The sequence below is a fragment of the Colius striatus genome, chromosome Z (genome assembly GCF_028858725.1).
Source record: "Colius striatus isolate bColStr4 chromosome Z, bColStr4.1.hap1, whole genome shotgun sequence".
Lineage (NCBI taxonomy): Eukaryota > Metazoa > Chordata > Aves > Coliiformes > Coliidae > Colius > Colius striatus.
In genome coordinates, this window is record NC_084790.1 from 16984758 (window position 1) to 17009064 (window position 24307).

A 24307-nucleotide genomic window follows, 5' to 3' on the forward strand; every position below is an offset into this window, starting at 1 on the left:
TCCTTATAGTTAGCAGCACCTTTCCTCTGTTACACAATTTTTCTCCATATAAAGGCATATAAGCTTTCCTACGGAGCTGTGTTACAGTGCTATAGTACAAGCTCCTTAATTTTCCCAGCTCTGTATTTCTGCCCTAACGAAAAGGAACCTGATTTCTTGGGCTGTTAAGGCTGACAAGTTGTCATCTCTCTCTCTCTCCTGTGTCTCATTTTTTTCCATACTATGTGAGCCCATGAAAATAATAATGAAGTTAATGAAAAATGTGTCATATAAACTATTACATTTTAAAATTTTTTTGCATTTTTTGTTTGTTGAGCTGGCTTTGTGATGATTGTATCTAAGTGTTCACTTGTGGCTTAATGATTTAGCACTGCAACCTGAAGAACAGCATATGCATATTCACAAAGAGGAAAGTTCTGTTTGTGAGACTGTAAGAGTAGAGGAAAAGGAGCAAGAGAAAGAAGACAGTGTCACAATCAATATTGAACCATCAGGTATACTATTTTGGATATGCTTTTGTTTTATAGCTTTGCAATATCATTTTATATTAAATTCTAATATTCAGACAGATATGGAAATTATTAGGCTTAGTCTCTGATCTTCCAAAACCTTGTTGATATGATCGATTGAAGTATATATTTTTTTAATGGATGTAGGAGAGTTTCACCTTCTTACTTGAGGAAAAGGACATACCTTTCACCTCATTTGACAATTGACAGTTCTGTCATCAATGCTAATAACAAGAAACTCAATTGTTACTTGAAATAATTGTAAAACAGCCACCCATGTGCTTTTAAAGACCATTAGTATGAAGGCACAAAGAGACTAACAGATGGGCTTGTTTAGCCTTGCTAGACAAAGATATTAGAAGTAAGAAGGGAAGGAGAAGGGCTGTGTAAATAGAAGTTATAGGAACATGAATGTAAAGAGACTAAGCCTAAGTCTAAACTATAAAGTAGAAGCAAGCTATAGAACAAGGGAATGATAGCACAATCTTAGTGGCAATCACAGGAGTAGAAAATCCTAGTTTTTCATCTTGGAGTTTGATCCCTTATGAAATATGGGGAATAGCATGGTTGTGTGATGTGAGGATAGACTTAATTCTGCTACCCAGGAGTCTCCCCTGGTGATTTTTTATAAATGGTGCAGCTTTCATGAAGAAGTCAGTGTTGTTTGTGTTTTTCTGGATCCCTTGAATGTTGCTGACCGGTAGTTGTATAGGAAACCAAACTATTATTATGTTTTGTTTATTTTTCTCTCCAGAGAGCCAATGCCAAGCATACTGTCTCTTGGAAGAAGTAGCCACTCCTGTTCTAAAAGTCTTGACACATCTGGGTGTACTGTCTTCTGTAAATTGGAGCTTTGACAGCATTAAATTTGATCATACAAGGTTTTTCTTAAAACAGCAAGAGAAAGTGATATGGGATCGATTCAAAGAAGGTGTGTCTTCTAAAACAAATAATTGAGTTTTTTCTCCTTTAATACTAATAGAGGTTTAATTGCTGACACAAATTTCTAGATGTTTGAGAAATTAAGACCTTTCTTCAGTTTATCTTGTAGTTACAGTAATTGATTTCCTTTTTTCCAAAATAATGTCTCCTAGTTCTTCAGCGTTATATTGATTAACCTCAATATTGTAGTCCAAAAAGAATTCTAATTTAATTTTAAAGTATTTTAGATATGATTCAGAAATATTGCTTTTATACCAAACAGTGTTTGGGTTTTTTATGCTAAATTTTGAAATTAAAATCTGTCTACGTGTTTTTGCTGTTTCTTTCGTTTTAGTTGGTACTGTTTGTCACTCCTGCATGATGCAAAATGCTAATCCTGTGTTAGAAATGAGCAGGGTAAAAATCCTTATTAATTTAGTTTCTTTTTGGCTTTCCATCTCTATAATCCTATATAATCAGAAAAACGAAAAGAAAAATACTGCCAGCAAAATCAGTGACCACTTGAGAAGATTTTTTTACTATGGATAGAGTTAGGAAAACACAGACTGTGCTTGAGGAAGGTTTAGAAAGCTATTGGGTGGAAAACACAGACTGTGCTATTGGGTATTTTGGATTGTTTTTTGAGATGTACTGCTTGTAAGGAGCAGTAACTAGTTGTAAGGAAAGCATAGCAGGCCAGCTCCCACCTGCTGAGTTTTTATGTTATGTTACTGCTTGTGCGATAACTGTTTAGCTATTTCAAATTTATTGCTTTCCATGCTGAATCTATTTTTCTCAAAATAAAACTAATGAAATTACAAATGAGAGAGAAGGCAAACAAACAACAAAAATTAGTGGTCTCTGTAAAATTACAGTCTGTGATCTATAGAATTGCCATATTAAAATTGTCATCAGCAGGGTTCTCTTAATTTGAGGGAGCTTACAAAAAAGCAAACACCATCATCACAAACATGAGGGAGCAACTTGGCATATATCAGCATCAATGAATCACAGAAAAGAAAACATTACTGAGAAAAGTATACAGAGAACTACTATTGCTTCTCGAGATCAGGGGGGAAAATACGTAAGAGTCCACCTTTTAATCAAAGATTGATTTAAGAAAACTTCTTTCAAATGCAGTTTACATTCTGTATAAATGTAGACTAAAGTAGGAGCTGGGATGAGAGGTGGGCTTATTCAAATTTCAGGGTCCTCTTGGATTGTAGGTTAGCTGTGCAGTATATTACCAATTACTAAAATCACATCAACAAAATCAATGAAAATATTTACTGGCTGAAATACTAGTGAGCCTAATAGCCATCTATAGGACCTTCCTTTTGAGGGCAAGGGTTTTCTGATTAATGGATATTTACCCATCCCTTGTTATACAAAAATAACTGTTGATGGACAAAAAATTAACCTGTGAAATAGGCAGGTCTTTGGACTACAGCTCAAGGAAAACAGTAAAGACTTTTTATTCTTGGTTTAAAATACAAAAGAAAAAGTCAGTTTGATTTAGCTACTGCTATCTGCACTGAAGAGAGAGAAACGTGCAAGCATTGCAATCTGTCCCCAGCTAAAGAAGTAGAAAGGGATAAGCATTTTCTTGCTGGAAGGTCCATACAAACAGAATTCTAAAACCTCCCTGGTGACTTACTTCACTCTTTTATTGCCTTCCTGGTTTACTTAGAGTGTATTGAAGCATTTTCTGCTTAGTCCTACAGTGAACATAGGAAACAATCACTTACAATGATGGCATTGATCTATTAGAAGATTATTATTACCCTGATGGCCTTTTCTTTCCATACCAATTATCACCAAATGCTCCAATCTTTCATCATAAAATGTAGTTTCTTACTGTCTTGTTTGGTTCCTAAATGACATGTATTCCTCACTGAGTTTTTATGGTGAGTTTTGTCAAGAGCTGGACATAGTCTTTCAGTTTCAGCACCTTTGCTGACAGTGATGAACAGTCACTTTCTCTTTTGATACAGAATAGTGTCAAGATCTTTGTCTTCTATACTCTTTCCAGCTAATTCTTCTGGTAGCTGTCTTCATAAGTTTGACTTTTCCTTCTTAAGTGATTCACTTGTCTTTTTTCTTTGAAAGCAATGTTGATCCCAGGGCACAGAATTAACGAGTATTTTTCTTATACTGTATGTCTCGTTCAGTAATTCCATGATCAGCTGTAGTCATTTATTCTTTAATTATCTTCCACAACCATTTTTTATTATCTTGAAGCCTGCCTTTTAAGTCCATTTACTCTGCAGCAGTCACATATTTCCTTTCTTAAGACAGTTAACTACACCACTAGCTGTGTGCAATTCCTTAAAATGCTTTCCTTTATCAGAGTAGTAATTCCTTCCTGTTCAGTCAAGTTCTTGAAGATTTATTCAAAATATGTACATAACACCAAACATATCACCTACAAATTGTTTGATTTACTCTATCGATCTAAGAAGAAGCAGATGTCCTCCAAATTTACTTCTCAAAGATGGTTAAGATGTGCCCTTGTGTCCAAGAAGGCCAATGGCATCCTGGGATGCATCAAGAAGAGTGTGGACAGCAGGTCAAGGGAGGTTCTCCCTCTCTACTCTGCCCTGGTGGGGCCTCATCTGGAGTCCTGTGTCCAGTTCTGGGCTCCTTAGCTCAAGAGGGACAGGGAACTTCTGGAAAGAGTCCAGCACAGGGCCTTGGTGGCCTGATGATCAGGAGACTGGAACATCTTTCATACAAGGAAAGGCTGCGGGAACTGGGGCTGTTTAGTCTGGAGAAGAGAAGATTGAGGGCAGATCTTATTAACATTTACAAATATCTAAAGGGTGAGTGTCAGGAGGTTGGGGCATCCCTTTTTTCTATAGTAGCTAACAACAGGACAAGGGGTAATGGGATGAAGCTGGAACACAAAATGTTCCACTTAAACATAAGAAAAAGCTATTTCACTGTGAGGGCTGCCCAGAGGGGTTTTGGAGTCTCCTTGCTTAGAGGTCGTCAAGACCCACCTGAACACGTTCCTGTGTGACCTGATCTAGGTGATCCTGCTTCTGCAGGGGAGTTGGACTAGATAATCTCTACAGGTCCCTTACAACCCCTACCATTCCATGATTCTATGATAAGATTCTCATCAGGAGAGCTTGGTTAGGCATGGAGAAGGCAATATGAGAGGTTAAAACTCTACATGGATCATTTCTGGAAGACAATAGGAATTTTTCTCATTGGTGAAGACTAGCTGTGTCCAAACCATTTGCCATAAAGAACAAGATTTTTATAGTCTAAAATTTGTTGAAAAAGTTCTGTTAAAACTCAGTCAGAGGTTATGGATGCTTTCAAATTTCTTCTTGATTAGTGGATAATCTGACATTTTGGCTTCCTGGAAAGAATTCTGAAATATTTGGCAAACGTGTTAGATGAAGTTACAGAGCTGTTGAAACATTTAGTGGTTTGAGTAGTCAGATGTGGAAATAGTAATTTGAGCAGCTGGACTCATATGATGGACCATAATCAGTTTGCATGCATAGTTAAAGATTGCCTTACTGAAATCAGTAAGACAATGTTCATTTAACGGCACACCTAGGGAAACTCTTAACCTCCCCTGCAAGCACCATCTATCCCTATACACCTTTCAGAAACCATTCTCTGTGTGCCACTTGCTCTGGGTCAAGTGACATGGGAAAATTTATTCTAGATCATGAGCTGTTTGGTGAGACCACCAGAACCAACCTTTCAAGATATGTCTGTTTACGTGTGTTTAATGAATGTTTTGAGGATCTTTCAATTTGATTACGTATGTGTAGTGTGATTACTGAAACTTTATAAAGACTGTACCTGTATCTTCTATTCATAAAGGCAAAGTAGATGAGACAGAAATCATGCTGTTCAGACATGCTGCTCTGGTGCATCTGCTGGTGACAATTCGAGATCTTCTATTAACGTGTGGCTTGGACACAGCACTAGGTTTGTTTTCAGTAGTGAATAATGATACCCAAACCCCGTTGCTTTGTATGTAGTCTGCAGTCAGTCCTTCATGTTTGCAGCCTGCGACTCATTGACATTGGTATACCTCAGTGTAGCTTCCATATGATATTCAACTCCTTTTGCTTCATTATTCCCGTTCCATCATTATGAATTAATTCACTGCAGGTTGTATTTTGGTAGTGTGTATGCTCAGTTCACGGCTAATACACCATTGTTTCTGTTATTACATGTATTTTGTCTAAGAAACACTCATATGAACTTCCACATATACGATTCTATGAATGTTTATCCTGTATCTCAGAATGACAAGTTTTCTTTCGAATCTCTGTAGAAACTGAGAAACATTCAGAGAAACTGAGAAACATTGTAGTTTATAATCCACCATCTTTAAGTGTGAAGCACCTTCCACCTAAAAAAATACGCTTAGGTTCCTTGGAAGTGAGTTACTTAAAACTGAGGACATTTCCAGGAAAATGTGAAATATTATCTAATGTATCACAAGGCAGGAAGTTTGAAGTTATGGTCCAGTTCTTAGCACTGGATTCACACAGAAGCTTCTCAGACCAGGAATATGAAAATTCATTGTAACATGATTTTGTGCCTGAAATGATAATGCCATACTGGTCAAGTTCTCATAGCTGTATATTGTGATTTTTCAGATAGAGCTATCAGAATAGATTCATAAGGAGCTCAAGTCTGTTTTTATACGAATCCCTGAAGAAAGCCAGTCTCACTCTGTCCTTAGAGCAGATAATGTGGTTCAGAGCATCTAACTTCAGAATTATTCCTTGGTGGAGGGTGTTTTCTTAAAATTGATGTAAAATGGAAAGCATCTGCCATAAACAGAACTGTGGGAAAAATAAATTATTTTACATTCCCATATGCTTTTCTAGCAATAAAAGGGTAGAGAGAAAAAATATAGAATGAATATATATGTGATTCACCACATCGTTATCTTAGATGTATTTTTTTTTGGTGCATAACACTAGCATTGTTCCCCATTTATATGCAAAAGGTATCATTCAGAGTTGACAAAATAGCTGTGATAATAGGAAGAGTGGTGAAAACACAGGACAAGTAAAGCCTTGAAGATGGTGAACATAAACAAAGTTGTTATTGATATAAAACATACAGATGAGTTAAAAACCACAGTGGTGCTGCTGGTATCTGCAGCTATAGAAAGCAGTGTTTTATAATTCTAGCTGGACTCATATATCAGATATTACAGTTTTATAAAGGCCACTGGTTAGTAGTAATAATATCCTTCTATACTGGTGAACCACTAAATTTTCATCTCGCATAAGATTCCTTCACATAAATTTTAAATGTATGTGTAGATTAAATGCAAACCTTGGTAATTGTCTTTCATCACTGCAATTCTTTTGTTACTTTATTAACAGGTTATTTGTCCAAGGCAAAGGATATCTATAAAAACATCTTAGAATCCTGTTTAAACAACATCTGGAGGCAACTGAAGATTGTGCAGTACAGCAGCCAGAGAAACAATGAAACAAATCCCAAAATAATAGAGCTTCAATGTCAAACGTTAAATTGGATGCGAAGTTATGGAGAGAAACAAAGTGTTAAGGTTAACAGTGTAAACAATTTCTCTAAGCAAAAAAAAGCTCCAAATTATGTGACCAATTATAAAACCATCTTTCAACAAGGGTTGGTGTATGGAAGAAAGTCTTATAATTACCCTTCCAACTCTCAGTATCTGTTAAATAAGGGTAACACAAAGGTTAAGAGTGTTATGAGAAGTGGTGCAGGTTTCTGTGTGATTGAATCTTCCTTTGTTGCATGACTGAAATAACATGCACATAGCTTTAACATTGCCAGTGCTTCATCTTGTTGCAAGTGGTTTTGTTTCCCTGGTTTCATGGAGAGGGTTATTAAGCATTGGAATGTCCTGCCCAAGGAGGCAGTGGAGTCACCATCCCTGGGAGTGTGAGGTTAGTGACTGGGCTTGAATGATCTTAAAGGTCTTTTCCAACTGAAACGATTCTCTGATTCCATCCCATCACTGAAAATTGTAATCTTTTATTTGAAGGTGTCAGTCTTCTGGTGTGAAGAGACCCCCAGCACAAGTCAGGATTGTGTGTATGCATAGTGTGACTCAGAGCACATGCACCATGGAGTATATGGGTGTTGTTATCCATAGTGGACCTCCACTTAACCTCTGTGTGACACCAGTCCCCTGGTGTTGCCACCATAAAATTATTATAATTATGCATAAGTGATAATTATGGCATGGAAGACAGAGTTACTAAGGAGATGAAAATTATCCTAAAAATTTGTTTTTTCTGGATATGTGAATATTTTGGGTAACATCATGTGGTGGAAAACATAATTTGCCTTTGCAGAACATTTATTACTTGTTTACAGAATACTTATCACATGATGAAACAGAAGGGATAGAATGCTTAGTTTTTTAACTGTCCTGACTGTTGGAATAGAATTTATGCCACTGAGCACACAGCCAAAGAAGGACAAATCTTCAAGCTTACTTTCATTTATTTTAGCTTTTTTCCATTCTTGATTTCTCAAAGCTTGCTTCTTCGTTTGTTCCTGTTAGGAGTTACACTAAGAACTCTGAACATCTTTCGATTAAATTTTAGTGAGAGAAAAAATATAATATCTTACTGTACACTTTTTCAGAGTTTAAAATAGAAGTGAGGCAACCAAATCAAAATGGTGTTGATTGTCTTGGTGTCTGTCCTTCAATAGAAAGTCTAAGCTGATTTCAGCATCATTTTCTTCTTAAAAGAAACACACTTTGCTTTGTGATACTAGTATTATGCTGTGCTAGGAGACACAGGACAACAACTTTTTATGTGTATAGTGTTGGGCTTGGCAGTGTTACATTAGTGGTTGGACTCAACGCTCTTAAAGGTCTTATCCAACCCTTACTATTCTCTGATTCTACATATTCTTCTTTACATTCTTTGATTATGTAGCTTATGTTCAATTCATATCAGTTGAAATGGTGGTTGTGGTAAATACTGTGTCAATTTGATAGATTCAAAGCCTTTTCAACATTTTCGTCTTAAACAGTATTTAATGAGTCTCAGAGATAAGCGATCTCTGGCAGAAACACTTCAGCATACTCTATCTGTGGTTTGGAAAATCTTTTTAATTAGTTCAGCAGTAATCTAGTACCTCCCTCCAGTACATCACCATCCTGGACACCTTCAGTTGAAGCTTTGGCACCATTGGGATAATGCCTCCAATGTGTCAGTAGTAATCTGTCCAGTGCCACAGTAATAATGTGGTAAAATTTTATATCAAATACTCAGTTCAAAATTTCTTCTAGTATAGTTTTGTCCTTAAAACTGAAGTCTGATACTGATATCTTCTGTAATATTGTTTGTCCAGCTCTTGCAATAAAGCACACATACACCTGAGTTTCAAATTGTTACTGACAGGAGAAAAACCACCAGCAAAACTTGGATATGGGGAGAGCAGACTTTAGGCTCCTGAAGGATCTGGTTAGCAAGATCCCCTGGAGGCATTCAGATCCATGAACGCTGGGCGCTTTTGAAGAGCCATCTCTTACAAGCGCAGGAGCAGGCAATTCCAAAGTGTTAGAAGTCAAGCTAAGAGGATAGAAGTCTCTCTTGGCTGAGCAGGGATCTTCTAGATCTTTGGCAGAAAAGGAGAGCATACAGACATGGGAAACAAGGACAGGTGACACAAGAGGACTACAGAGATACTGCTCACCACTGTATGTGCCAGATTCTCGCCTGGGACAGGACAGTCATGTTATACATGCAAAATGAGAGAGGAGAGGCTGGAAAGCAGTCCCACAGAAAGAGATCAGGGAGTCTGGGTTGATGGCAAGTTGAATATGGGTCAACAGAGCCAAAAGGGCCAAGCATGTCCTGGGGTACTGTGATGGGTTTGTGTGGAGACACTTTGGTTGGTAATAGAAGGAGGGGGCTACAGTGCTGCCACTATAAACAGTTCCTAAATCTTCCCATGGCTCTGAGTTTGGACCCACCTCTGACTCAGCCAGGCCAATCTGGCATCTCTGCTGTTTCTATTTAAGAAGGGAAGTTTACAGTGTGTAGGAGGTGGAAGGGTAGGATGAGATGGAGGCAACCATGTAGTCAGAAAAGGAGAAAGGGAGGAGCAGCGCTGGACCAGAGACCCTGTTGCAGCCCACAGCAAAAGAGCAACTGTCCCCCTGCAACCCATGAAAGGCAGTGATAATGGGACTGATAGTTGCCCACAACTCTGGAAGCACCCTGTGCCAGAGAGAATGAGAGTTGGGGACCCCGTGTCAGAGGAGGCAAGTGTTTTAGACACCGACCCAGAGGAAGTGGAGAGGAGCTGCAGCCCTTGGGATGAACACACATCAGAGCAGCCTGTGCAGGGTGTGTGAGAGAACTTGCGTTTGAGCAGGGTGACTGGCAAGGAGCCCGCCTGCCCTGAGGAGAGACAAAAAGCAGTAGCCATCAGGAAAGGACTGACTGAAACCCCCATTCCCTGCCCCCTTGCAATGCTCTGTGGGGGAAGGGCGTAAAAACACTGGGACCAGGTGCCTGAGCTGAGGAAGAGGGAAGGAATGGGGGAAGGGGATCTTAAAGGGCTGGTCACAGTTTTAATTATTCACCCTACTCTGTGGTGTTTTCAGTTGGATATTTCTGTTTGTTACAGTTTGGTTGGTAGAGGGTTAAATTAAGTTTCATTTTCTTCCCCAAGTCTTCTCTGTTTTTCCTGGGACCTTAAGTGATGAGTGACCCCTCCTGTCCTTATGGCATTCCAAAATCCTTTTGTACTTATGACTTATAGTGGTCCTTTGTTCCAGGATGGGCCTGAACCATGGCAGATGCATCAACCACAGTGAAAGGAAAAACACTCTCCAAACTGGTTTTGTAGCCCACATTAGTTCACTGCAGCACTGGGGGCATGAGGGATTGCTGCATCTCTCATGCACACTAGAAAATGAAAGAACACTCCTTATGAAATGAAGCAAATACCTCACTTTGTTTTGAAGTTGTTTGTCTACTCAGTCTCAGGATTTATAGCCAAAACTACCTGTCTGAGGTCCTAGGGCTCCCTCCCTTGGCTGCTTCTCAGGCTGATTTTGAAGGCCTCCTTCCCGCACAACAGATGAGTGGTCACTGGCACTTCTTAAATACTTATTTAAATACTTAAATACAACCCCTTGCTTGCAATTCTCTCATCATTCATCACTAATCAACTGAAAGTCCAAATCATGCTTGTATGAAATATGTAAATGAGGACAGATATTTGAGGTCTATAAATCAGGAGGAGTAGAACTCTAAGGAATCTGAGGAGGGGTCTACAAATGAGAAATCTCTGAAGACTGGTATCAACAGCACAGCTAGCTGGTCAACGGAGGGGATTGTCCCACTCTGTGCTGCGCTAGTGTGGCCTTACAGGACCTTGAGTCCTGTGTGCAGTTTTGAGTGGCTCAGGATAGGAAGGACATCAAAATATTAAGTGTACAGTGGAAGGTGACCAAGATGGTGAAGTCTCAAGGAGCCCTCTTACAAGGAGTAGCTGACATCACTTGGTTTGTTCAATTGTGGAGAAGGCTGAGAGGGGACTTCATGGCAATTTACAGCTTCCTCAAGGGGGCAACTGAGGAGGAGGTGCTCATCTCTGTCTGGTGTCCAGCAAAAGGACACAAGGAAATTGAATGAAGCTGCATCAGGGGAAATTCAGATTGGACATTAGGAAAAGATTCCTCACCAAGAGGGTGATCAGACTCCTCAGGGAAGTGGTCACAGCACTAAGCTTGTCAGAGTCCAGGGAGCATCTTGGACAACAATCTTACGTGGTTTAGTTTTAGGTAGTCCAGCAGGCAATTGGACTCATTGGTTCTTATGAGTCCTTTGCAACTGGAGATATTCAAGATATCTATTATTTTCTTTCTGGAAAACTCAGAGGTTTCAATTTTTATTACCTGCTTAGTCAATCTCATGCTCTCTGTGCAAGGGAGAAAGATGTATGCAGGCTGAAGGAACAATATTTAACACTACTTTGGTCTCTTTCACTTATTTCCTTCCAGATGCTAGTCATAACAAGGATGGATTCTGAGAAAGAAAAAGCTGCCTTCATCCACTCTTTATCTACAGTAGAAGGTAAATAATTTTTATGTGCATGTTTTACTGAAAAGTAGCTGTTATTCTATGTTTTGTTGCATTCCTGTTTGTGTGCTTTTTGCAGGTGTTTCTCCCTTTTCATCAGGAACCTTTCTATATACTTTTCTTACTCTTTTCTGCTTCTTATCTCTTCCATCATATTGCTAAATATCTAAGCTTCAGCTGAAGCAATTTATTACATTAAAAGAAAAAAAGTTGTTTCCAATATCCTTGCCCTCCACTGATACAAGCAACACTGTCATTAATTCATCATTTTACCTGTAAGTTTTTTACATGCTTGTTTGATGTCTCATATTCAGCTGTCAATACAAGCATGTTTCAAGAAGGTAGCTATTTGAGTACTTACATTTAAAGCAAGCCACTAATTCCTTTCATATTGCTTTTTAAAACGCATTTTTGTAACTCTTTCTTGTTTGTACCAACAGTGTCATGTATGGTATTGTTCTTTTGCCCTTAAAAATAAAGTTACACTTCCTGTACTATTAAAAGAAGCTTGTCTTCTAGAAGGTTTTCAAAGGGAGTAGGCGTGTTCACAATGCTTTTACTACTAATAATATTAATGAAAAGGATTTTATTCATTTTAAGATCTCAAAGCTTGGTTATGAACACAGGTTGACCCAACTTTTGAAGTGTTATACACATATCCCTTTTTAGTTACATCATCCAGTCATACTTGTAGAACTTGAAGTGTACAGCAAGCTTAAAGGAATTTAAATGTTAAAGAGGCAAAGATACATCCTATTGCACTAACCTTTAATTTTTCATTTTAAGGTAGTTAGGGTGTGAGTTTGTGAGACATGGAACTTCTTTTCATTGTGTCTTTCTTGGGTTCTAAAATAGAAGTTTCTGAATATTACACCCACTGGTGCAATACAAATTGAAATTGTGTAATACTTGGTCAAGACAGACAATGTAACACATAAAATTTTAACATCCTGTGTTGTTCCACGTTTGTGGCTTACTCTGCTGTATAATTGATTTGTAGCCACAGAGGCTCACTTGTTTAAGGCTTCAGTTATTTTGCAGGTTTAAAAGCCATGGATTTGAATTCTGAGAAAAAAGGAACACTTTTATGTTGCAGAGATATCATAAGCAGGTAAATTAAATTCTTAATTTTTCAGAACTGAGTCTTTACTCAGGACTATATGAGTGAAACCTTTGTTACATTTTTTCATTTCCATGGGACTTCCCAGTCTGGAGTAAAAAGCTCAGAACGTGGATCTACCGCTTCATTCTGAGAGGGGAGACTTTTATCCACACTCTAGTAAAATGCTTAGTTGTGAGGCTCAGATGAGCTTTCAGAAAGCATGGAATTGTGTGTTTTTAACTTTCCTTTTTGTATATTTTAGAAAAACTTGTTTAGAAAAATGTGTAGAAAAACATGTTTGTTTTGCAAGCTTTAGTAGGAAAGTAGGGGAGAGCATAAGAGAAATATTGATAAGGTATGACATTGATGGAATATGTGAATACTTCAGGTAGACAATTGGAGGGGGAGAAGTACAGCTTTTAAAATTTATTTTTTAAGAGATTCCAGTTTTAAATTCAGGAAAAGTTAATACTTCTTTTGTAAATTGCCTTTCAGCTGATAATTTTTCATAGTAAAAATGTGTTTATTTTGTTCTTAGGGTTGAATTTAATTTTATTATTTTGTTGTTTTATTTAAGCCTTAGTAGATATTCTTGTGCTGTTGTACATAATCAGCAAATTGGAGCTGACTTCCCTTGGATACACTTCTCATTAGTAGTGGAATATGATTATTCTGAAAACTCCTGCTGGAAAAATCTGTGCAAAAATATGAATGTTACTTACATGACTTTTAAAACCACTTTCCCTAGAACAATACAAATGGGTAAGTGCATATGAATGGCTAGCATATGAAACTTTTAATATTAAGTTATTTTTTTAAATATTGAATGCATGTGACATTTTGAAATAAAAATGCTACAGCCATGTACCTGTGTAAGAGAATGAATAACAAATTATGAAAGCTAAAGCTAAGCAAACAGAGATGGTTTATCTGTACAGAAAAACAGGAGGGTATTTTTCTTGTGAGCTTAGTTTTGGCCAGGACATAGTAGTAAATGTTGGTTGAATAAAGACTTGTGCCAAGTTCACCGGTTGTTTACAGTTACTGTGAGTTGTATCCACCCTTCCTTGTGCTAAGGGAATGTTACTGTAGATCTAGAGGAATTTAAATTAAAGCTTCATTTCAAGGAGAGTCAAAAAGAGTTTAATTGGCCAAAAAAAAAAAAACCACATAAATAAAAAAGCATATAATTGAAGTGTTTTAATGGGGATGAATAAAAGCCACATTTTTAAAGACATGTCAATTTAAGTACCTAAATGTATTTTTTATGTTTTGCTTATGCAACTATGATCTTACATATACAAAATGTTTTAGAGAATCACTGTGATTCCTTTCTTCTGGAAGTACGGATTCCATACGTATTTCTGACAACTGAAGGTCTTCTTAATATGCCAGATATTCTTCAGCTTTTGGAATCCAAGTGAGTGAAAATAATTTATTTGATCTTATTGGCTGTTTATTTTCAGTTTTCCAGGACGTATGTCTTGTCCTACTATATTATGTAGAAGCTTTCTACTTAGCTATTAGTTATATTGTTGTAATTACACCATCAGCATTCTAAGAGAGAAGAAGTTAATGCTTCTGCAGAAGTTGATAATTCACACGGATGTAAACCAGAATGGAATTGGAAGATTTGTTTGGTTTTAATAATGAAGTGGTACTTTTAGTCAAAACAAGATTTTAATTGTCTACTTTTTCCTGAGAATCATGTTACCTTAAATTTTTTTTTCCTTTTTTTTTGCCTTAATTCTGCTTGGTGCTTGGAAGGCTTTGCTTTTGGATTTTTTAACTACTGGAGCTATACTAAAAAATCAAGGCAAACAACAATAAAACCCTCTAATTTTCTGATGCACCACAGCTTTTGAGGGAGGTTTTTATCATGGAGAGGAAAAGAAAAAAAAAAAAGAAATAAGGAAGTAGAGGACAGGGCACCAGAATCTCTTAAATCTAGTGACAGAGATTCGAGTGGTGGATTTCTCCATATTGCCAAAGAGAGATTTTGGTTCTTGCTGTATCCTTGAGTCAACTGTGAAGCCATTTTTGAGCTGTGTCTAACTGCAGTTTCATAAGGGGGCAGGGGACAGGGGAAGTTTGACATTTAAAATTTTAATGCTTAATTTGACATGCACTTTTAAACTCTGACCTGTTCAAACTCTGTTCAGCCGGGCCATAAGCTAAATACCCAGGAATGCTTTTTGTTGCTTTCCCTCTACCTGTATTTGATATTAATGAAGTAATTCAACAGCTGAGCAAAGAGTTATGTAGTCTTAGAAAGGCTTATAGTGCACTTGTTTTTTAATGTCTGAATACACTGTCCATACAAGTTTCTAGAGGACTTAGAAATGACAGTGGTCACTGAATGGAGTTAATCCAGTAATACCACAGTAAGTTCCTGCTACATTGATGTCTTTTCTTTGAATGTGTCCTGCAGTGAACTTGAGCATTTGAGAAAGATCAAGGTATGAAAACGCTATCTATTTTTTTAAATTGTATTGAGAGCTGTATGTTTTTCATTTCCTTTAAGAAAATCTTATTATTTTACTTAACTGAGTTTTTAGTAAACAATTTGACTTCTTCAGGTACGGCATTACCTTTGTTGAAAGAAGCAGCAGTTACTCCTTAAGGCTCTTTGGAAGAACAGATCAATGTGTTGTGTTGACAATAGATGAGTGCACTGCTATCTTTTTGCAGGTACAAAATGAAACTACTATGCCCAAATTCTATTATGTGTTGGGCGACCTCTAGGCCATATCTCCAGCCTTCTAACATATCTTTTCTTCCTCGTAGTCATATTTAATTCATGGATTGTTTCACAACACAAATTGTTTCCAAACTCATTAACTTCCAAATTCTGTCTCTGGCAGTTAATAGTAGTTTAAAATGTTCTCATGCTCTGTACATACACTGTTCTCATGTTCTGTATATACACTTTTTCACAGAAGTTTGTTAATTCCTCCCATTTCAGGTGGCAATCTGAACTAGTCTAGTGTAGAATTTGTTCTGCTTTTAATAAAAAGCGATAGTTTAGACAGTACCATAATGCTTCAGTTCTGGCCTGCAGCAAGACAGATGACTTTACAGATAGATGAACTGCTGCTGAAAGATAGATAAAGAATCAAATAATCAATTAGTATTACAAGCACAACACAGATAGATATTCCTACATGCTACTGTAAATGCTACCTCAGTTAGCAGTGGTGTACTTTATATATACAGTGTAGGCATAATATGATTTGTAAAGATCAAGTAAGTACTTCAGAGATTTCTAACAATATTTTTATTATTGAAGTTCTCAAAAATCTTAAGACTATCCTAAAACGTTAGTAGCAATGTTTTCCTTTTACAGGAGGGAAGAAGAGACAAGAAGCAGTGAATCACATTTTTAATGGTCAAGTAAAAAACAAGTTGAGAATACAACCTAGTTTTCCCCCACTCCCAGACATGTCTTTAATAACTGTGTTGTTGAGCTGTATTTATGTTGATCTAGCTTCTGCATAAATCAGTGAGGCACATGAATATTTTCTAGCAGTCATGGCAATATATTTATTTAGTTTTTACTTTTTATGTTAACTTCACGGTAGAGTGTGGAAGAACTAAACTATGAGAATTCCTGTGACAACGTGATATCAAAGCTGATGGCATTATCACTCCAATACACGTGCTGCTGGATTGTTTTATATTCCAGAGAAAAACAGAGCTTACAGTAAGTTGTGAGATTCTTTTATTATCTTGGTATTTTTAAAACAAACTTATCACTAAAGGAAGCTGCTTATTAGAACAAGCTAACCCATTTGCTCTGTCAACTTCTTTGTTGGAATACATTTCTCTTGGAACAATGTGAGTATTGTAAGCTCACATTTCTAGTGTGTTTTGGACTTTTCACTTAACTACAGTGTTATCTTGCTCCTACTGAAAAGCTCAGTGGAATGATAGAAGCAATAGTGATCACTGGAGAACCCCCAAAAAAAGTTAGTGAAGGTGTTTTTTATGTGTTAGAATATTTTTAGTTGCAGGCAACAGATAAGGAAATGGTTGTTATAAAATAACAGGATTTCAGGTAGGTAATGCTAGTGTGAGGTGTATTTTAAATCAGCAAGTCCAGAAATTTCACAACACTACAGATATTAACTGCTGGCATTCTTTTTTGTAACTGTTTGAAGTAAATTAACCCCTACAAATGCATGGTTATGAACTACTGTGCTAGCATCAGCATATATGTTATTTGCAACAGGGAGACATTCTTCAAGTGTTCTTCCAATCTATCAGTAGTTCTCTTTTGCTCAGGAAGCACAGCTTTTGTTGATATAGCTCATAAGCATTCCTTTATTACCTATTGTGAATTTATTTTCAAAGAGTAAGTAGTGAATTTTCCATGCTTCTCCTTTCCTCTTTCTGTGATTTTTCTCCAGTGACTGACCCTAATGCAGTCCTTTTGTTTCAGGCCAGGCTTGCTTTGCTGCAGGCTGACTCCATTTTCTTCTTCACAGTGCATCCTTCAGCACACAATCACTTAACATGTCCTAGTTCTGCTTTCAGAGAAACTAATGCTCAAACTGTACTAGACTTCTGAATCCAAGGAAATGAAACAGACATTTATCAATGCATGGAAAATGTTTTGCAATTATTACATGTGCATATTAAACATTAACAGTCCAATGGAACTGTTTTATAGGTACAGTCTCGGTGGAGATACCCTGCTTAACCTTGTCTTAATTTATGCTGCAATAATTGAACTTCCACAGAAGTCAGAAGACTTTGAAGTGAAGGTAATCTTTTGGTAACAACCTTTCTGTTTTAATCTTCACTGTATGATATTTCTAAAGTGCTTCATCAAGTGTGCATTCTACATCAAAACATGAAATGTCTCAAAATTACTGGGAGAAGAGAGAGGAGCTTCATTCAGTGCTGAAGTCAGTGAAAAGAACGCATTGACTCCAGTTTAAGTTGAGTCAGATTCACATAGCAGCTGAAGTGTTTTTATGACTAGGAGTCCATAAATGAGACTGTATCTTTAATTTTATAAATGAGTAGAATGTGTATTAAACCTGCTTATGTCTTAATTTGCAGTTTCAGATTAATATTATGTTACTAATGTAGCAGAAGAGAAGAAAGTGTAATTCTATCTCCTGTGAGCGAGTTTTGTGGGTTTTTTGCTATGGCAAGATAGACTAGCATTTTTTCATTGTAGAACAGAAAATGCAGCATCTAGAATAATGAACATTTAAAAATAGTGCAAAAGTTTCATTCAGCTTACCATGTTGATGTCTAAGTTATTTCTTTTGCATAAAATAGCATCTTTTTAGGCAATGTTTTACTTATTTGCATATTAAAATGTTTCAGATTTATCTGGTTAAACAAAGTTTAAAGGGAGGACAAAGCTGTTTTCATTCCATGTACTCAGCAGTGCAGGTTGTGTGGAAGTTACTTACACCTTCAAAGTGTTGTAAGACTTCTTAAACTGTATCAGGCATCTCAGAATTATCTATTTTATTAGGAACTCATATTATGCCCATAAATTTAACTGCATATATTCAGGACCTATGTGATAAACTAATTTCACCAACATAGGTTTTGCATAAATAAGGAGTGTAATTTGCAGCCAGGCTAGTGGCCAGACATTGGAGCTGATCTGCATGATAAGCATGGATTAGGTTTAACTGCTCTGTTCAGCTCTCGTGTTCAGGGTCAATTTTTGAGTTTTCGCGTTTAGCTTCTGTAGCAAATCAGTATAAGCTTAAACCAAAATTATTATGTATCACTTGTAGGTAGTTCTTACACCAGGAATTGAAGAGATGGCACTGATAATTCGTCAGATTGCTGACAACATTTTGATGGCATCTAGTACCAGTCCTCATGAGTGGCTGGACAAATCCTGGCTTTCTGTCCTGCCATCTGAGGTTTGCATCTTTCCATTACATGACAGTGCTTTCTTCCTGTTTCTCAGACTCCTAAAGTTCTAGGCTTTTTTGTGTTGTTCTCTTAAGATATGTTGTTCCAAGAGGCTATTTTTTTTTATACACACACTTTTTTGTGTCTGCATATATATATTTATATGTGTGTGTGTGTGTGTACTCAGAGAGAGAGAGAGAGAGAAAGAATGTTCCCAACATCTTCACCCCACAATTAGGTGCAACTTGGACTTTCCCTGTGATTTCACAATTAACTGGCAAAAGAGCTTATCCTCCACATCCAATGGCCAGTATGTACATTTCTAAGTTCTAGTCACTAAGTCTAAAAAACTAGCCAAATTGTGCAGTAGGTCACCTGGGCACGAAGCCAGACTCATCAGTGCTGGTCCATTACTGAAGTCAACGGAGTTGGTAGACCTTTGTTTAACTTCTTGTGCAGTAGTTGAGATTGGATATCTACAATAAATGCTGGAACAAATCCATCAGTCACAGTAAAATATAAGATGTTCTTTAACTTGTATATTAAGATTTTTCAGACTAAACTTGTGGATTTGTTCCCTTTTATGTAGAAGATCTGAAGTCTTGTACAGCCAAGATCCTTTCTGGCTTTTGCAAAATTCAGAAGCATTTTAAAGCAGGTTAAGGATGTTGGAGATTAAGGATACTGGTAAAAAAAATGGGAGGAGTTACTAGTTGTATTTTGTCTCTGCTAAAGATATTAAGTCATGGCATCTGTAGAGTGAAGAGTTTTATGAAAATTGGGAACTGGAACGTGACATTTTTCAAAACCTCTCAACTTGCTGTCCTCTGTGCAAAATTCAGCCTCCTCTGGCAACTTCTGCTCTTTGCTCTTTACAAATGTAACTCTTCTAAAACAAAAGCAGCTTTTTATTAAACTATTATGTAGAACTTACTCTTTTGCAAAAATCATACACCATTACATCTGTAGTTAAAAAAAGCAGTTTCCATGGGGCTATGGAAGTGCAGTTCAAAATCTTTATTTTCACGTTATACTGTGTGATCTATTTGTTGGAATGTCATTCTGTAGAAACAGGGGGTAAAAAAAAAGAGGCAGAAACAGTTTGTCAGGTATCAATCTAACAAAACAATTTCTGTTTCCAGACAGAGAAATGCCTGCTTACTTTTCCATGTATCAACCCTCTGGTTGCTCAGTTCATGTTAAAGAAGGCATCTTCACTCAACATGTTGTTTCTTGCAAGCTGTGATCAACTTCAGGAACTTTTGCCAGAGGTTCCAAAAAAGGTTTTAAAGGTTGGCCAAAATTTATGTATTCAATCAGCATTTTTGCACTGTTGTAATAGAGTGGGTTTTTCTTGACTGATGCTATGTGCACATTCACTGGTATCGTTTAAAAATGAATTATATGCTTTAGCATACCATTCCTATCTAAAGTATTGAGCGTCCTAATATTTTGTCAAATCACCATTACATTCCTGTGGGAAAGGTTAAAACTTTTCTTTAGCTGGAAAGATACTCATTTGATCAGCCTCCTCTTCAGGCTTCATCAGATCAAGTGTTGTATCAGCATACACACTCATACATAGGAATGTTTTCCAACTTAGTCCTTCCAGGACGTACCTCCCTTCCTCCTTTCCCTGCTTCATCGCCACTTAAAACTACATACTTCTAAGTGTTTGAAATAGCTCTAGAGGTTAAGATGAAGAATCACTACAGTGTCCACTCTGCAGTTAGAATTGTGTGCTCCTATGGTTTGAGATGAGAGAAGTCTGGAAAAATTATAGTCAGCCAATTAAATAAAAAATGCACAGCTTGTATCAGTCAAGAAAATGGGAGAACAAACTTCCACATCAGAAGCACTCAGTTAAAGTGAAAGAGCAAGTGAACAGATACATGGGCACTGAATATCCACTTGTGCATGTTATTTTGATAACTGTAGGTGTGTAAAGCTATGTTTACTGACTGAAAAACAGAGAAAGATCTCATCAGTTTAATTCCTCTATAAGATAGGATAGGCACCAATCTATTGCAGACACTACTTTCTACAGTCCTGGCCTAATGAAAGAGAAAAAAACTATATTAAGGTATTGATTTTCCTGTGTTTCAAGAGACAGACTACTTCTTCAGATTATAGGTTTAAGACGTGTGGCACATTATCTGCCTCTCCTGTATCAGCAAGCTTTAATTTTCTTTCTGGTAAACAGCAAATTAAACATCTCAGAAGCCTAACAACCAGGTTAACTTTTCATATTTGACATGTCGATGTGACTAGAAACAATCCTAAATTATTGTTTTATGTGGTTTCAGCACTTTAGTGACATGACATCTTCGTACAGGCTGAATGCTGCTGCTGCACAAGAAGCAGCAGTGAAAGGTGCTTCACCCCTAGAAAACCAGAATATCTTCAAAATATTCTATCCAGATTATAATAAAAATCATCAGTCTTCGGAGCTGCTTAGTGAGGCACAGAACAGTACAGGTAGTACCCTGAATTACTAGGAGAATATGTTTCCTTTGAAACCAAGTGAAAATCTAAGTATATTAGAGTATTTATCTTCTAGTTATGGAAAGAGCAGTTATTCTGGGGAGACAGACTGCAATCACAGTTTCAATGGCATCTTGCTTTTCTGTAAAATGTAGAGAGATAAGGTAATTTTTCATTCTCAACAGTGGTTCCAATTATTTATCTACCAGGAACATCTCACGTGGATTCTGAAGCTATAGTTCCTCTCCTGGAACGTCATCAGGCTTCTTTTCACTCTGATCTTCCAAGTTGTATGCAAAAGAAATCATGTTCTTCAGAAATAATTACAAGGGGGAAGCAGAATTTCTTTGCTGTGCCAAAAGACTGTGAAGATTTTTCTGATTTAGATGTTCCAAACTCTCTTCAAAGACAGCCTTTCAGGACACAGTGTAAGTCTGATCATTCTTCCATAACGTCTGAAAAGAAGGATTCATTTGCAACTTTCAGTGACTGTGCACCTCAGAAGAGCCCTAGGAGCTTTCTAGAAGAATTTAAAGACACATTATTCAAGATTCCAGAAATTCTGATTGACCAGACCCCATGGAATGAGTCTTTGTCCATCAGCCCCTCATTTGCATCTCATAGTTTCCTCTCTGTTTTTTTTGTTGACCCAGATAAGCTTCCAAGTCTGAATTTTCATCAAATAGGTAAAGACCATAAAGGAAAGAGAAAACAAAGTCCACCATTCCTATGGATGAGAGAAAACAATGGAACAGGTATGTCCAAGGCAGGCAGGACTAGTTGAAGTTCTGTTTGCAACTTAGCTGGAAAAGAGGAGTATATTTTCTTCAAATACTTGTGAAATCCACCCCACAGTTGCATGTTTCCTTTGCTAAACAACTTCCTTGAATATATATTTCGTCTGTGATAACAGTTTCCTAAACATTTAGGCGTAAAAAAAAATCTTTAAAAACCCACCAGAGTTGTGTCACTGCCATTATTTTTCCCTGGTAAAATACTGAAAAGTGTAGTTCTCCAGCAGGGTAAGCTTCAGACTCCTCGTGTTGACAGTCCCTGAAATGTCTATAGTAAATGTGCTAGAATTGTTTTTGAAGTTGTAAGAAAGATTATTTTGTAAACATAGGCTTGGACAAAAGAGAGAAGAAAAGACTACAAAGTATTTCCTCTAAGTGACAAAAAGTAACTTCCAACAAATTCAGAGAGTGAGATTTAGATCCTGCTAATGACTGTTTTGCTGTTGACATTAGTGGAGGAAGAATTTCACTCTCACAACTTTCTAAGTTTGTTTTACACAGTTCCCTTATTCTTGGAATATTTATTTTTAAGCTAATGTCTTCAGGGCCAAACTCCTCATCTTGAAATCATTCCAGAGGGCATTTCTTCAAATAAATGGTACAGTGTGTATTTCAAAACTGTTCACCCTGAAGGTGTGCACAGTCCTTTAAAAAAGATCTTTAGTCTTCTCTTTTTTCTTTTTTTATTTTTCAGTTTTCTTATCCCTGGTTTACTTTCTCAAACACAGTTGGCTTGAGACTTTTTCTGATAAGCCATAGCCTGAATCCCTGGAGTCTTAAAAGTACAAAAACATCACTAGTCCCTGTCAGACTCAGTATTGCTGTATCATATATTGTAGTATTTGTTAACATTCTGCTGCTTCTCTATAGGTGAAGTGCTACACTATTTGAAAATCTAAGGTTAAGCTCCTGAAATAAAGCATGTAGCTCTTAGTACAGATGATTTAATTTACGTTTCTCTGCCACTGAGTCTCTTGGTGGTACAGCAAGGTCAGCACAGCATTAAAATGCTTTCACTAATTAGATGATACTTATTCATGAAAAAACAAACAATTAATTGATATAATTATGTTTCATGGGCTGCTTAAAGCAATTACAAAAGGGAGGAACAGTTATTTGGATACAATGAACTGCTTTTAATTTTCAGCCTCTGTAAAAAAAAATGTTCATACAGAAACTGTGAGCACACCTGTTGCCTCTCCATTGAGATTAAAAATGAGATCTGGAGTACTCTGGAGCAGTTAACAGTATTTCAGTAACTGTAGCTGCCACTGATAGCATAAAATTATGAAGACAATAGTTTCAGAATAGATCAAGGCAGGTTCTTCTGGCATCACATTTTACAGTGCTCTGAAAACACTGTAATCTCTGATGGATAAGCTTTCTGTAACACTGTTGCCCACTAGGGAGGGCAAAGATATGTTTAAATCCAAATCAAATCCAAAAAAGGAAAAGTCCATTTTGGTTTAGATTTTGGAGGAACAAGCTTGTTTTAATCTATTGTTCACTAGCCAGGGGAAAAACAATGATACTAAGTAGCTGTGCATGCTAATGCAAAAACAACTGCCACCTTAATACAGTGAAAGCCTTCTCAAGTCCCAAACTGAAGAAATGTGAAATCCCAAGTTTAAGAAATCTGTGCAGAGTCAAGTTAAAACAACAAATGGGGAAACCCCAGGGGATTCTACAGGCTTTAGAGCAAGCTTTGATCAAACCAGCAACAGTTAAAGCCAATGTGCCAATCCTTAGCTCCGTGTTAAAGTTTTCTGATGGTAGTTTTCATAAAGACTAAACTGAATGTTCTTACAGAAACTTACTTTGAGTAAGCAAGTAGTCAAATGTGTTATTGTAAAAATACTCATATCTTAAGAATATAAGTAGCTTTTTGAAAGATCTTGGAAACACAAACATGCCTCTGGTTAAAAAGAATTGACTTGCACAAATACTGAATAACACGGTATGTTTATGTTAATGTAATAGAAATAAGTATCAAAGTCACTGCTGAAATGTTGTGGTTAAGCACTGTTGATGTATGTATTTTGTATCATTATTACCAAATGATCAGTAGCAGAATGTAGTAGTTAGTCTGTACATGCTCAATTTTATGGCCATTGATACACAAGAGCATATATATTGTGTTTGTCGTTTACCACACATAAGTTTTCTTTCTACTTCTTTTCCAGATTTGGGATTTGCAGCAGTACCAGAGTTCAAAAAAAAGAAGCTGACATATGAAAGGGTCCCCGGAAGGAGAGATGGACAGACACGTCTCAAATTCTTTTGAATGGAACACAGATTTCTGTACTACACATAGTTTTTAAAGTTCTCTAACTCTTTGAAGGCAAATTCATTAAATTTGGGTTTGCTCATTTTTAGATAGAAAACAGTGGTTATGAATCCTTACTAATTAAGGATTCTTTTGTATGTGTTTAAAATTTTACTAGAGAAACTACTTCCTTGAACCTGGAGAATTACTGCTCCTGTTTTTTCTCATGGGTCATGTAAAGGTACTTT

The 24307-nt window shown here is 36.9% G+C and overlaps 1 protein-coding gene across 1 annotated transcript in view; it reads left to right on the forward strand.

Annotated features, from left to right (window-relative positions):
* SHOC1 (shortage in chiasmata 1) overlaps nt 1–24077 on the forward strand; it is a 45098-nt gene extending 21021 nt beyond the window's left edge. The window contains exons 13-28 of the mRNA XM_062019340.1: nt 369–494; nt 1264–1440; nt 5277–5384; nt 6806–6993; nt 11446–11518; nt 12566–12635; nt 13204–13388; nt 13941–14046; nt 15206–15317; nt 16208–16329; nt 17299–17392; nt 18392–18523; nt 19658–19807; nt 20822–20972; nt 21185–21754; nt 23977–24077. Coding sequence (XP_061875324.1) covers nt 369–494; nt 1264–1440; nt 5277–5384; nt 6806–6993; nt 11446–11518; nt 12566–12635; nt 13204–13388; nt 13941–14046; nt 15206–15317; nt 16208–16329; nt 17299–17392; nt 18392–18523; nt 19658–19807; nt 20822–20972; nt 21185–21754; nt 23977–24077 — 2465 coding nt within the window. The remainder of the gene's footprint in view (nt 1–368; nt 495–1263; nt 1441–5276; nt 5385–6805; nt 6994–11445; nt 11519–12565; nt 12636–13203; nt 13389–13940; nt 14047–15205; nt 15318–16207; nt 16330–17298; nt 17393–18391; nt 18524–19657; nt 19808–20821; nt 20973–21184; nt 21755–23976) is intronic.
* Nucleotides 24078–24307: the final 230 nt, after the last annotated feature.